At 35.6% G+C, this 16,302-nt stretch overlaps 1 protein-coding gene across 1 annotated transcript in view; it reads left to right on the plus strand.

Moving 5' to 3' along the window:
- Nucleotides 1-7,035: 7,035 nt before the first annotated feature.
- Nucleotides 7,036-16,302, plus strand: part of LOC150102004 (RILP-like protein 1) — a 46,237-nt gene continuing 36,970 nt past the window's right edge. Inside the window, exon 1 of the mRNA XM_090400912.1 lies at nucleotides 7,036-7,331. Coding sequence (XP_090257038.1) covers nucleotides 7,056-7,331 — 276 coding nt within the window. The 5' untranslated portion in view covers nucleotides 7,036-7,055. The remainder of the gene's footprint in view (nucleotides 7,332-16,302) is intronic.

Consider the following 16,302-nt stretch of genomic DNA (forward strand, 5'->3'; position numbering starts at 1 on the left):
GTATAACACGACCTACAACAACTCTCTTCATCCCTACACTCTTCAACAATTTATACGGTTCTTTTGTGAGATCACATCAGATACTCACGCAACTCAACAACCTACCAAGAAATTTAAAACACAGATAACTACAGAACATTAAAAAACGAACTCTGAAAAATATAGTTAAACAAAGTTAATATACCATTAACACTAATATACACATCACAAATTACCAGCATCCAATGCCAACATCCCATACATAAAGAGTAGCAACAACATAAATAGTGAAGCCTGAATCCCACTCTCTTCACAAAAGCTAACCCAAGCTTCGAAGTAGGTGGGATTAACTGGCCTCACTCAACCACACGTAATCCTTATAACCAAAGAAGCAGATTATGTAATAAAATATTTAGTAAAGTATACTACAATAAAGAAAATACTGAAGATACTGATTATTATGTGATAATATCATTAATATAATACTCTTATGTAACATGAATGAACAATGTAATAAATTATTCTTATGATTAAAAAATTATATAAACAAAAAAATTATTATACAAAAAATTCTGAATAATCTTCATTGTTAACATTAGAAGAACATGTGTTATAAATACATAATATAGAGGCAAAAAAAATATTATTAAAAATTTTAGTTGAAATCAATGTAGAAAATGCAGCATTTAGAGCTGAATTCCGTAAAATTATAAGTTACAATGTCAATCAAGATGTCAATTGTATGTGTAAATATTTTAGCAATCAATAAATTACTATTACTATTAAAAATATTATTATAAAATGTATTACATTTAACGTTTTCATCAGATCAAGGAGTTCCATTGATAACAGGAAACAACACATCTTATACGAAAGTGTCTGTTTGTTATAGGTTTAATTCTCTTTGGAGACTAGAACGTATTCTAGGCATTTTTCAACTCCGAGTTAGTCGATCTGCTACGCAGGCATTTTAGGGTTTCTTTTTCCCAGCACCACTGTTTTTAATCTTACAAATCAAGAAAAGCGATCATAAAAATAAGACACTTATCAGCCTTTAATCTCATCGTTAGGCCTTACAAAACATCAATAACCCCGAACTCAGCTATCCTTGATGACTATAGGCGGAGTTTGCCGCTAGCTGATTTCCAAAAAGTTAGGATAAAAGAGTCCACGACTCCTTTGTCGAACAAAAAAGTTGTTAGTGAATGTTATTTATTTATTATTATGTTTTTTAAGTTTAAATTATTCGGAGCCTCCTTATTTCATTCAATTTCGAGAGTGCCTTCCAGTTGAAAAATATGGCTTTGAATCCCATGAAGGAAACACAAATATCCTTTATCAGGACTTTTAAACTGAATTTGATCTCAAATAGAGGTGAATAGATCCCCCCCCCCCCCCGGAAACTCAGGCTTTTCGTTCCACAATCAGCAAACAGGCCAAGAGCACACACAGTTATACTTATAGGCATAAGGCTAAACCAGCTTACTAGAATTATGGTTAGGAAATCTAAAGAAGATACTTGTTAGGCCATGGGCATTTGTCCTGTTAGAACTACTGATGATGATAATGAAATAATTACTTATTTTCTCTTTTTTTTTTTTCAAATTTCATAAATAAATATACCTTTTTTATTTTTCAAAAGGAATAGACCAATCTTAAGCATTACTTTTCTTTGTGAAATGGGTTGGAAGCAGGCACGTCTTCGTCCTCGCGAAATAGAATAGTGAGATCTCTAATTGGAGGTTCTGCGCCAATCGACTTGAATTGGCGCAGTATCGGCAAGAATAATAGGCTCATGATCACGAAGCCATTATTGTTTGTGGAAGGAAAACCCTGCTCTTTGCATCTGAGATTATCTCATTCCCCTTTAGCTGGTGAGCCATCTAAAGATTCAAACAGCTCTATTGAACGAAAGAACATAGTACTTACTGATTCAGCAACGAGGCTCGGTTATTCATTCTCTCTGTGTGTGTGTGTGTGTGCGCGCCTGCGCGTGAACTCCATCCCTAAAAGGCTGTTAGTGTATAGTACATAAATATTTAGAGTGAATGCGCTATGGGTTTAGATAATTCTGAATGTTCTGGAAATCAAATGGAATTTTCAAAACCACTTCAAGCCTTCAATAAGCAAGTGGTATTTTATTATTTATTTGTTTATTTCAAATATTTTGAACTTAAGCTTCTTCTTGCACGGTAACAGAAAGCACATACGAGATTATTATCTTTTATTTTTATATCAAACCATAACAACCAAACCCAACTTTGAATTTCATGAAGCTTAAGGTTTAATTTTAATTGAGAATGACTCAAGTTCAATTTTTACATCTCTCAGGTTTCTCGATTTCTCAACGTGCATTATTATTATTATTATTATTAGTAGTAGTAGTAGTTTCATAATTTAATCCACCGTATGCATAATTCACTCTCCAATCAACGCCAACTACCGTTCATCAACATTATTACTTCTGTTAATTGTGCGTATTCTTCGGTCTTGCCTGCATGCGGAATAAAAAACCGGCATTATTACCGGAAAAACAAATCCTGATATCTGTGTTTGAAATCGGAACTCATCTTCATTTGAAAAAAGGATGATGATGAGTGTAGAGTAGGGTGTCCTCCCGCGATGAGTCCTTGGACTCCTTAAAAAAGAAACAAGGATTTATGTTAGCAGCTCAAGAACAAGCATTACAAACTAATGCAATCAAAGCAAAAATTTTGAACAGCAATAATAACAGAAAATGCATTATGCAATCAGAAAGACGAGACTGCAGAACATCTAATCAGTGCCGGTAGCAAGATGACTCAAACTGAATATAAATACTGCCATGATCAAGTGACCAAAATAATTCATTGGCACGTATGCAAAAAATATGGCTTTCATACTTCTGATAACTGGCGGCTGCATGTAATTGAAACACTACTCGAAAACGAAACAGCAAAAATACTCTGGGACTTTAGAAAGGAAACTGATCGGCCCTTGGAACACAATAGACTTGACATCACAATTATCGAACAAGAACAAGTTTGAATTATTGATATCACTGTACCAGTGATAACAACATTAGCAACAAAGAATTGGAAAACAACACTAAATTAGAGGGTGGTCTGAAAAGGTGGTCTCGGTCTCGACTATAGAGATGGCAACACTATCGGCAAGATGTTTTTTTTTTTAAATTGGTACATCTGTCATAAGCATCCATGTGAAATTACAGGTCATTCTATCAAGTTGTTTGTTTTATACTGCTGTCTGAAGCAAAAGTATTTCCTGTATCCCTTGAAATGGATAAAATTGAGTATCGTGGGTTATACAATTCTTTGTAAAAGAAGGTTTTATGCCAAAAGAAATTCATTCGAAGTTCATAAAAGTTTATGAACACTCTTGTCCTCCGTTTTTGACAATTAAGAAATGGGCTGCCGAGTTTATACTTGGCCGTACCACGTTAAGATCCACTTGAAGTGCGTCCAAAAAAGTGTAACAACACCTGAAACCATTGATCAAATGCACGATATGGTATTGGATGACCGGCGAATCAAAGTGCGTGAAATTGCTGAGACTATAGGCATTTCAGAAGAACGTGTAAGATATATTTTGCTTGAAGAATTGCAAATGAAAAAGCTTTGCGCAAGATGGGTGCCACGCTTGCTCACAGCAGATCAAAAACACACATGAAAAAAATCTCTAAACAGTGCTCGGAATAAAAGAATAAAACTGATTTTGTGCGTCGATTTATTACTATGGATGAGACTTGGATTCACCATTACACACCAGAATCCAAACAGCAGTGAAAACAGTAGACAGAAGCCGATTGTTCAGCGCCAAAGAAGACAAAGTCAGTTCCATCAGCAAGAAAGGTCATGGCATTGGTGTTTTCGGATGCTAAAGGCATTTTGTTTATTAATTATCTTGAAAATGATAAAACAATAACTGGGGAATATTATTATTATTCCGATCTTTTAACCAGACTAGACGAAAAAATTCGTGAGAAAAGACCTGGTTTGCAGAAGAAAAAATCATCTTTCATCAGGACAATGCACCTTCCCAGAAAGGTGTTTTGGCAACCTCTGACTTCTGTCTCTTCCCAAAACCAAAACTCTTCCTCGCTGGTCAGCGATTTTCTTCTAATTAAGAGGTGATTGCAGCTGTAGAAGAGTATTTTGCAGATTTTACTGGGAACCACTACGGGGACGGGATAATGGCTCTGGAGCATCTTAAGGGAGATTATGTTGAATAATAATAATAATTTTGAAATTATAAATTCGTTTTTTCATTGTTAGGCCGAGAACCTTTCAGACCACCCTCGAATAGAGATCTGGCAATCGAAATTGGCCGGCTGTGGCTTAAACACACCAAAGTCATCTCAGTAGTTATGGGTGTACTTGGTGCAATTTCAAAAAAAGCTATCCAACTATTTACGAGAATTAAACATCAACAAAGTGATCCCCATATAATCTACAAAAAATACAGCATTACTTGGACAGTCCATATTTTACTATGCTATTTGACAGACTATTCTTAGATCCTTGGGCAGAATCTGAATTGCTCTGTATTACAAGTCAAATTGTTGTTTGAGAGATATCTGGTTTTGACTGTTTATCAATTATGAGAAGAAAGTAATAATAATAATAATAATAATTAGCAGTATAAGGAATCCTTTCGTATTCCAAATAACATGAATGTAAATTAAACAATCATCAGGTGGTTGCTCTCGGATAGAATATAAATATAACTTGCAGGGCCGCATTTATACTTTTTGAGGTCCCAGGCGCAATAACATAATGAGGCCCCAAAAGAACAAGTCTATTTCAGTTAATCAAATTCATACGCTTTTATTATTTTTTTAAATAGTTTATTGAAAATAAAAGTCGATATTTCCATAACAGCTCATTTAAAAAAAAAAAAAAAAAATCAGCTAACGCCTTTTTATTCCCGTATACGGGAGTAGGCGAGGCATTTAGCCCTATCTAACTTTTGGAGACTGAGTGGACAGTTCAATCTCCACTGGTTCCACAATCAGAGACAGATGGCCCAAGGCTATCACTAATTAAGCGGTACGCAGTGAAGAGAGAGACGGCTCAAATGTGCCGCCATCTCGTGGTCCCTAACCCTAACACAATATATTTAATGTCTGAAATAACGTGGGTTCTACGGTCGATTTTCTTGAGTTTACAGGACGAAAAACCCGAGTTTCTGGGAGGAAAAACCTGCTTGCCCGTGCCAGAGATCGACTAACTCAGGAACCGGTCGAAAAAAGGCTTAGGAAAATTTCCTCTAGTCGCCGACTAGACTCGAAACGAAGTCTTCCTTCGTGCGGCCAAGCGCGGCGGTGTGCAAACGCCACATCCACTGAGCTACACAGGCTCCTAAAAATCATCTAACGCCTATTTGTTCCCGTAGAGGGAGTAGGCGGGGCCGTTTACCCTATGTAACTTTGGAGACTGAGTGGGCAATTCAATCTCCACTCAGCTCATTTTAATAAACTAAAAATAACACAACATTGGTATATATTTGCATTAAAAAAAAAAAAAAAAAAATATATATATATATATATATATATATATACACACTCTATAATATAAAATGATAATTTAAATTAAGGGATATTACATCCCATATTGTTTCGCTACAAAAACTTCGTATTATATCTAGGTCTACCTACTCACTGATGAGACCTCAATAAAGGTTGAAACCGATTTTGGTAGTGACTTATTCTCATAATGTAAAACAGTAATACAGCTCCTAGGAGCTAAGTTCACATTATGGGTAAATACCAAGAACAGTGAACGGAGCCTGCACCACTCTTACTATGAGTTGCCTCTGTGTTGCACTCTACCAGGTGGACTATGAGTTGCCCTGATGTTGTACTATCCAGGTATTTGCTTACGCTTGGACTCGCTGAAGTTATATATTTATATATATTAGGGTTACCAAGTAATTTTATAAACTTGGTTATTTTACTCCTAATCCCAAGTAAGCAAACGGTTAAGTTTGCGCCTGAACGTAGTTCAAGTCTAAAGGTGGTACACCAGGGCAACTCATTGTAAAGGTGGACTTGAACTACGTTCAGGCGCAAACAACTGTTTGCTTACTTAGGATTAGGAGTAAAATAACCAAGTTTATAAAATTACTTGGTAACCCTAATATACATTATTCCCAAGGTAAAAAAAAAAAAAAACTTATTATTATATAAATAAGTATTTATATAAATATTTAAATAAATATTTAAATCAGTTCAAATTTAAATTTAAAAAAATAATAACTAATAACTAAAAATAATAACTATTCAGGTTTACTGGACGTGTGTGTCCAGCAAAGAAATGGTACACTTACATCAATTTCATGGAATACAGCAGTATTCCTGTTAGCTTTATATTCTAAGGAAAGAACAATGTATTTCAAATGGAAGCGGGAGGACTCACAAATTTTTCAGCGGCGTCTAGTTTTTATATTATGAATTTAATATTTATAAATAAGTATTTTATTTTGCAACTATTATCATTACGGGCAACTTCAAGGAGTCCTTAGACTCATCGAGGGAGGCCCTAAACAACTACTCAATATCCACACAGTATCTATCATACTTTGCCTTGAACTCATTGACAGTCATGGCACCCACAACAGACTCTGGCAACTTATTCCACTCATTCACCACTCGCCAAGTAAAAAATCTAGTTCTAACACCCTTGCTAACCACACTATTGCCCAGTTTCCATGGATGGCCCCTAGTCCTCCCAGTTATAACTATGCTGCTTTTTTTTTATTGTTCTCTGTGAGGAGTAAGGTTTTGAAATGTGGCCCCCATAGAGAGTGAGGCCCCCAGCTTGCGCATCATGCGCCTAATGGTAAATGCGGCCCTGATAACTTGTTACATATAAAAATGATTTTTTAAAATGAACTCTGAATGTAATGTCAGCAATTGTTCTTTATCATCCTAACAGAGGGCAGCACCGAAATTCATGAAAAATAAAATCAGATTTTATTTTCCTTATAAAATTTTTCACTAGTATTGCTTGCTGTTTAGGTAAACTACTTGAGTTTTTATGGTGTTACTGTAAAGCAATTTAATTGTCCTGTTTGCAATGGAAAGTCCAAAGAAAGAATTTGGGTTACGAGTGGAAGATGTGTATGAACTCGCTGAAGATATTGGCAGAGAGTTGGAGAAAATAATTGATCTTCACGGTGTTGACTTAATCGCCAACCTGATGGCTGTGGTAACCGTGGCACTAGAACATTTGGAAACAAATATTGTGAAAATTGAAGAAATAGAATATGAACTGTTAAATCTGAGATCAAGAGTTGCTCAGTTAGAATATGAGAAAGCGGAACATTTGGATTTCAGGCGTAAGCTGGATAATGTAAGTTGGATATAATAATAATATAATAATAATAATAATAATAATAATAATAATAATAATAATATACCTTTTAAAATTGGAAGTGTGAAAGACATCTGATTATTTGAGTTATAGAGGTAAATTGCAAAACATGTCCTGCTCACATTATGCTTTTTTTTAATCACCCAATTATATAGTCAGATTGGCCTTCACAAGATCAGAGCAATGTGTTATCACATTGTGCATTATAGGTTAGAATGATGAACTTATATTTGTAACAGTTTCTGTTTTAATTTAGTAAAATCCCTCACTAACTTAAGCATTGCTTTCCAGATAACATTTCCTCATACTGGTCTTGTATCTATTCCAGAGATGGTGATAGACCTTATGTTACCTTTGTTACTCTTTTCTAGATTATTTCCAAAATCCGCTCATTTTCCTAACAACCTGTGACCAACTCTTACATAGTTATTCAACTTCAGACTGATTAAGACCAGTAGAATAGTAACCTTTTTATCAACTTATGTTACATTCTTATCATTACATTAATCTGTTTTGTTGTAATTGCAGTTCTTACAATGTTCCCTGAATTTCAGCTCCCTGTTCCAAGTTCCTTTATCTTTGGTGCCTCTTTCAATACAACCTTACCAGTCTATTACACGATATTTCCATTTCTGCTTTGAAGTTTACTGAATGTTGGTAAAGTCATGGTCTGCTTATACTTTCTTGGTTGTGGTCTTAGGTCTTCTTAGTAGCTGTATATATATCCCTATATAGAACTGCTATTTTTCCTACAAATATTGTACTCCTATAAAAATTTTTGCCTCTGCTTTCATGTTTAAAGTCTTAGGTCTTGTTACTAGTTCTAGATATATCCTCTACCCAATAGGCATTAAACCATTGAGGAGTATGCCAAAAGTATGGGTGAAGCATGGCATCCCCATCTCTCAAAGGAAAGACCCCAAACTTCCATAGTATTAAACACCATTTCCCTTAGCATTCAAGATTCTCATACAATTCAAGTCTTGAAATGGTTAGAAACCATGCTTAACACTGTAGTGCAATGGTTGAAGGTTGAATGTACTTTTCTTTTTTTTACACTTCTTCTAGAATGCGGTATGAATTACATCTTGAAAATTACATAGAGAATTTTTTTTTTTTTTTTTTTTTTTTTTTTTTTTTGAGGGTATAATTTTAAAAGTGGTTTTTCAGACCAGTTATTGGTTAGTAAAATATTAGAAGTCTTCTAGATCAACTGGTGAATAATCATGTTTCCAGATGTAGTTCGTATAGTAGTGTTATGTAGATGACTGATGTAATTTGTGTTTGATGATGGATTTTGTATTAAATAATCCAAATTCTTGGTTTAGAGAACAGATATTGAACTATTTTGCTTCAAGGACTAGTTCTAGGAGAGCAGAAGGAGGGTAACATAGTTTTCTTTTCATAAGGGTGGTTGTAGAATAGAGGTATCAAACTATAGTCAGTTCATCATCTCTTTTTTTTTTCTTCTTTTTTTTTTATTGCTGATACTGTTATTATTAATAGAAACTTGTTTTGGATCCCAAACCACCTAGACTTCTCATTTCTGACTTGTGATTCTTAACAAACCTCATCCTTTCCTTCTCATCCATCTATTTTGCTTTTTCCAGGCATAATTGAACCCCTTAATGGAAGTTTGTGCTACAGAGATTTCGGACTAAAATGTCTACTAACTGGAAGAGCTACAATTTTATGTGATTCTTATTATTTTCCTGGCCTTCATGGTGTCACGACTCATTATGGAAGGTCAGCACAAATTCTGTCACCGCTCCTTAAAATCATCTCATCCACAGTCTGCATGTTCACCACCCTCTCAGAAAATGCATTCCATGATCCTATCACTCTCCACGCAAAAAAAATTTACTTCTTACCCTTTTACTCATAACCTTCTTTTTCAGCTTCCAGGGATAGCCGCTTGTCCTTGCTCCTTTCCCTTATTCTGCCATATGAAAAATCTTGTGCCATTAACTTGACTGTTAAAGTCTTGCAATGGGGCAGGTTCCTGGAGAGCAGAAGGAGGGTAAGATAATTCCTTTTCATAAGGGTGGTTGTAGAATGGAGGTATCAAACTATAGGCCTGTTTGTATTTCTTCTGTAGTTGTTCAGATTTTGGAGAAATTGGTAAGAACTCATACAGAATTGGGCAGATGAGGATAATATTATTTATGCAGGCCAGCATGGATTTATTTGTTAATGGGTGCTCTTATTTTTAGTAATCTGGTTACCTTTTATAATAGAGTAACAAGAGTAGCAGATAGGTAAGGCTTGCACTGCCATTTTTTTTAATGTTTCTAAGGCATTTGACTGGTGCCGCATAACAAGTTGATATTTAACTGAGATTACAATCAGAGTTCATCCTTCAGTAAGTACAAAGTGGTAAGTAAAATTGTCTCAGTAGTTAAAAAAATGCATTGCATGATTTGATTTGAATGTTATTATTGCATGATCATGACACTTAGGGGAGTCCAGGGACTCATCAGAATTATACACTGCATAATCCACCATCTACTCTCCACTGATGATACATTACATAAGCTGCCATCTACTCACTAATGCACAACATAATCAACCATTCATAGCACACCATTTATGATCAGTTAATAGTATTTTTATCTGTTAATTTCATGTTCTCTGGACAATTGCCTGTATGATTCATGTTATTTTCATTATTCTCTGATACCTCCTAAAATTTACTGAAGGTAGACACTCCACACACTTCCCACCATCTATGCTATTTAATCCTCTGTAGCTTCATGGTAACTTTCATGATGTAGGTCTGCTGGATGGGAACATAAAAGGGCATTATGACTATAGAATAACATGTATGTCACAGTAAAAATGAATTTATTATGTAAATATTTCATCTTATGTATCATAAGGCATTGTCAGTACAAATAGTGGACAGCAGTAGGAATTGAATAAGAAGACAGTCTAGCTCATGCTTAAATTGGAATTCCTTTGGGTCTACAGTCACATGTTCATTGATGAAAACTATTAGGCTGAAATTAAAATTAATTAAAAATAATATATAAGAGATAAAAATTTATTTAATACGATTGAGGATAGCAGTTTCTCAAACAAGTTGCACGAACATGGTACTTTGTATATGCTTTGTCTTACTATGGACAAACAGGAAGATCTGTAAATAATCTCTGAACCACATCCATCTTATATCTTATCAAACCTCATAAATCTGGCCTTACACAACATGGAATTGAAAACACTAACCACAAGATCCAATGGCAAAACGCTAATCTGCTACACAGACCCATATATAAACGTGAACATTTATATATGAATGTTTATATATATATATATATATATATATATATATATTATTTATAATTAATTTTAATTTCAGCCTAATAGTTAATCCATGAACACATGACAGTATACCTAGAAGGATTCCAATTTAAGCATGTTCTCTACTGTTTTCTTATTTAGTTCCTGTTGTTGTTCACTGTTTGTACTGAAGTTGTCTTATGATACATGAGACAAAATATTTACATAAATTTATTTTACTGATTTATTTTACTGTGGCATACGCGTTATTCTGTAGTTATGGATACTCCACAGGTTTCATTATACAAGAAAGGGCATTATAAGTTTAATTCTTGTTGACTTAAATTGATCATTGAAAGAACACACATGAACATACAGATCAATACTAGTTAGGGTGTTAGGATTGAGAACGTCACCTCTTATCTAGAATGGTGTAAGAATGTACTCGACCTTGGTGTGGGGGCGGGGATGTGAAATCTTACAGCTTATTTTCAAAAAAGTTTGAGTGATTCCCAGTAGAGCTGTTCTTCCCTTCCCTTGGTTAATGAAACTGCATTTTAAGAGTAGAGGAGAAAGATATTATTATTTTTGTGTTCTCATTTGTGTATTATTTACACAAACAGGAAATGTATACTTGTATGCATAACCACTTAAAATTAGACAATCCAATATTAGGGAAATAAATGTAGACCTAATAAGTGTCTTAAAGTCATCAGGGAAAAACTGTCAGCATATGTTAGATCCTGGGATAGAATTTCAGTAGAATGTTAGGAGCATGTAATTATTATTATTATTATTATCTGGGACTTCCAGGGAGTCAAGGACTCATCGAGGGAGGCTGTAAATTACCCAACCCAGCTATCATACCTTCCCTTAAATTCATTTACACTAGATGCACTCACTACCCATAAGGACAAATTATTCCACTCACTCACTGCTCTCTGGGAGAAAAATCTAGCTCTTAACCCTTTCTTGACTGAGAACAACCTTAACTTCTATGGATGCCCCCCCCCCCCCCCCCCCCCGTGTTCTCTCCCTGCCTTCTATATAATGAAAAATTTCATTATTTGAAATGGTATAACACCTATTCAAAAGTTTATAGACCTCTATCATATCATCCCTCTTTTCCTGTTAACCAGAGTCTGCTGTAATCCACATACTCGCAATCTGTCCTCATAATCTACACCCTTTCCACAGTTTCTTTTTTCTCCTTAGAACCTGGGAGACCAAATCTATGCATGGTAATCCAGATGTGGTCTTATCAAAGCCTTATAAAGAGGCAAAATGACTTCCTTATCCTTACATGTCAAGGTTCGCTTCAACATAGCAATTAGTCTCTGAGTTGTATTTGCAACTTTTACTATGTGACCTTTGAACTTTAAATTCTTATCCACCAATACATCAAGATCCCTTGCCTCTTTAGTTTCTTGTAGAATCCCACTAATATAATATGCCGCTGGAACTCTAATCACATCAAAGTGCATAACTTTACACTTACTAACGTTAAACTGACAACCATTTTCGTTTTGCTCAGATTTCTAGTATATTCAAATCATTTTGTAATTGCTGAATATCAGTAGCATCCCTGATTGCCCTGCCTATCTTCGCATTATCAGCAAACAATTGCAAATCTGATGATAGACCCTGCTTGATGTCATTAATGTATAGATTGAACAATAAAGGCCCAAGGACTGAACTCTGAGGTACACCACTTTTTTTAAAATTTTTTTTTAAAAAAAATCTTTGTACTGGTTATGGGCAGTACTACCCTCACATTCTCGTCCAGACTTGATATAGACCTTCACAAGTGTTTTACCCTGTGTCTGTTATAGTTATCATTGTAGTCATTCTCTGGTGGCAATGCCATGCCACCAGTGTGCCCTGTAGGGCCCTCAAGGAAAGAACTTTTATATCCTTCTGCATAAGCCCAAGCTGTTTTAAGTCCTTATAACTATCTGCGCTCCATACGCCATGTAATGAGATGGTGGCGCTGGTAAACCTCGGAGTTGCCCCATGCTCCTCCCGTATCTTACTAATTAGATTTTGGTTATTTTTATAGTAGTTCACTTTATTATTATGGCTATAGGCTAGTGGGTGCCCTATTCCCACCACCTGCGCATCAACCCCAAACGTTACCATCTCTTTTAATCACTAAGTCTGGCTTACACAAACCTGCAGAGGTCCTATAATGTGGTTCCACTACGGTCACCCAACCTTTGTTCTTAAAGCGTTTGTTCAGAATGGAGATAGGGGAAAAAGATAGTTCTAACTTCGTGATTCTTGACAGCCGCAGGCGTGAGATCAGTTATCTAAGTGATGGAACCCCGAGCCCACCATCCTTCACCCTTGCATGGAAATATGCAGTAGGGGTGTCAGGCAGTAGTCGGAGCCATGATCTCACGGCTGAATGGATAGCCCAGTCCATTCGGGACAGTACCTAGATATATGTCCTACCAAGCACCAACTTATGGTAAAAGCAAGGTAGGAGATGGTGGGAAAGGAGAAACAGTCTTTGCTGGAGATTAAGAGGAGCTTTCCTCAAAGAAGTGATCCCAGCTTCTAGGATAGACGGGACAGAAGACCTTCCCTTTGGGGATGAACATGATACCGAGGTATCTGCACTCTTCCAGGATGGTCAAAGCATGCAACAGCCTCCCGTGCAGGGAAAACTATATGTCTAGGAAGAGAGTGAAGAAACTCATCTATGGCGCAGTTAAAGAAAAGGGGAGATAGAGGATCACCTTTGCAAACACTGTGCTGCGGGAATAAAAGTTGCACAGGACCCTGTAGTGATAGTGATGGAGCTACCCAAGCATATCTCCATGACATAGGAAAAAAAGGGTTCTGAACATTCAGCAATAGACAGCGCTGAAAGGAGAACAGGAAGGGGGACGTTATCAAAGGTCTTTTGGAGGTCCAGCGACACCATATATAGAGGCTTAAGGTGGCGTCGAGAATCAGAGAGAAGAGAAGAAAGAAGATATATATTCTCGGTACAGCCATCCAAAGGGACAAAAGCTCTCTGTCTATAATCATGCTGTATATGTTGCTGAAGTCGTTTAACTAAGATTTTATGATAGAGTCCAAGTATCACAGGGAAGATGGTAATAGGTCTAAAGCAGTGGTTCTTAACCAGTGTTCCGCGGAAGGTGAATAGGTGTTCCGCGAGAAGTTCTGGAATTTGTCAGCGCAAATTAATTTAATGATGGTTTAATTAATTATTAATTAATAATTAATTATCAATTAATAATAAAAATCAGCTAAATTACCAATTAATTATTAATTTATACATTACAAAATAACCACTACTAAAAGGAGAAAACATCACTATCAACAGTAACATAGTCAATGAGACTTTTCTTATTCCTTGCCTCTTCTCTCCATGTGAATTTGTGCATATTTATGTTGGAATATGGTGTTAGTGATAACCAGTCCATGTCCTGAGCAGAAATCCAAGGTATTTGCCATTATTATTGGCTTTGCTCTTTTCTCCAAATTTTCCTAAAATATTTTTGTATGTCTGACAATCATTTCCTATTCTGCTATTTAGATCCCCAACAAGGATCAACTTTTCCTTTTTCATTGTGTCCGTTGCTTTTCTAAAGCATCAAAAAATTCCTCCACTTCTACCTTAGTAGACTCTTCTGTGGGATCATAGGCACAAATAAGTCTCAGTGTCCAATTCCCCATTCTGATATTTGCCCACATCACTCTACTTGAGACTGCCTGCCATTCAAGAAGATTAGCCTCGTATTTTGTGTTGAATACTGTGGCTACTCCGTCTTTTCCTTGATTGTCATTTCCTGAATGTATTTATTGTTCAGAAAGATCTCACCAGTTTTTGTCTTTTTTGTTTCAGTCACCCCTATTATATCGATCTGGTACTTATTTAATTCCTCAGCTAGCTCCATTTCTTTGCCATTCAGGCTTCTTATGTTGATAGTACCAATCTTTAACTCTGGTGATGGGGTGTGCTTTCAGATTTGTTTCAGATATTTACTATCTAGTATTTTTATACAAATTTTATACAACGAAAGAAAATACATACCTTTTATAAAAACACAGCAAGCACGAGGTAAAGAGTTGACGAAGCACACTCAAACTGAGGCTGACACAATGAAAAATATTTGCTGTCTTTGCAATGTGTGCAATAGTGCGATACAATGTTGACTCCAGCTGCATGTCCTGATCCCAGGCTAGGATTCCGAGCTAAGCTTCATTGCACAGTCGCAATATTAAAGATCCAATCCTATATAATGTATGCATCGGCCTCACATAATCCAAATTAGAATTATTTTTTCAGAATTATTTATTATATTCTTAAATATTAAGTATCCTCAAAAAATGATTTTATTAAAGTTTTTTTTATTAAAATAGTAATATAACATAAATTTTAGTTGCATACAGTAATAATATTGGAACTTCTATTATGTTTTCAAACTACTAAAAGATCATTAACATTTTTAATGTTTAAGGGCCCACTTGCTATCGGGCTAGCTGACACCCTTGCCAGTCCACTACTGGTTCCATCTTCACTTCTGTCTATCGTAAACCGACATTTTCAGGTCATTACATTCACAATTCATCTGCTCACCATCCATCTCAAAAATATGGCATCATTAAATCATTAGTAGCCAGAGCACACAGATTTTGCTCCTGCGAAGAATCTTTAAACTAAGAATTAGAAATCATCAAAAATACAGCCATACTAAATGGATACAATACAAAAACAACTCAAAAAATCATTTGTCACTTCCGCACACATCAACGTAGACGAGAACAAGCTTGTAGGATTCCCATACCTTATGTCAAATGCATCTCCGAATGCCTATCAAAAATTATGAAAAAATAGAAACTTGCTGCTACCCACAAAGCAATCAACCAGATCTATAATTTGCTACCCTCTCCTAAAGACAAACTCTCACCTGTGATGCAACCTGGCGTTTACGTAGTTCCATGTTCTTATAAGATGTCTTGCTACGGACAGACAGGAAGATCTATTTATTAGTGAACGCATCGCTGAACATCAGAACTATATCCATCATCAAACCACACAGATCTGGCCTCGCACAACATGAAGTTGATCATAGGATCCAATGGAAAAAACTTCTACATAGATCACGGGCGGCACTTGGAACATTTTTGAACTTTTGCACTTGATTCTAAAATACAGTCTCGAGAACTCATTTCCAAATATTATAATACTACAATATTTCAAATTTTCCTCACAATTGCTATAAGTGTTGCTAGTTGTGAGAGGAGTTTTTCTAAAGAAAACTGATTAAGAATTACTTACATTACTATGAAATAGACCGCCAATGTCATCAATGATTTTGCTAACAGAAAAGCAAGAAAAATAACATTTTAGAATGTTGAAATTAAAGTTTTACTTCAAAAATAAACATAGTGTTTTAATTTATTTTCCTATATGTCATTTTGACTTTTTGTAGTATTTTTTGGGGTGTATTGAGAGGGGCGACAAACTCAGGGACCGCCCCAGGTGGCGAAAGCTCCAGCTACACCACTGTGCCCATCATTATATTCATTTTGCCATTTCAAAAGAAAATTAAAATATTATCTCTGACACTGAAATAAGTATATATATATATATATTCGTGTAAGCTGAACTGAGAATTTGTTAACATCTTTACCCAACTTATCTTCTGAA

This window comes from Typopeltis vanoorti, chromosome 11 (assembly GCF_054136105.1).
Source record: "Typopeltis vanoorti isolate ZY-2024b chromosome 11, IOZ_Tvanoo_1.0, whole genome shotgun sequence".
Taxonomy (NCBI): Eukaryota; Metazoa; Arthropoda; class Arachnida; order Uropygi; family Thelyphonidae; genus Typopeltis; species Typopeltis vanoorti.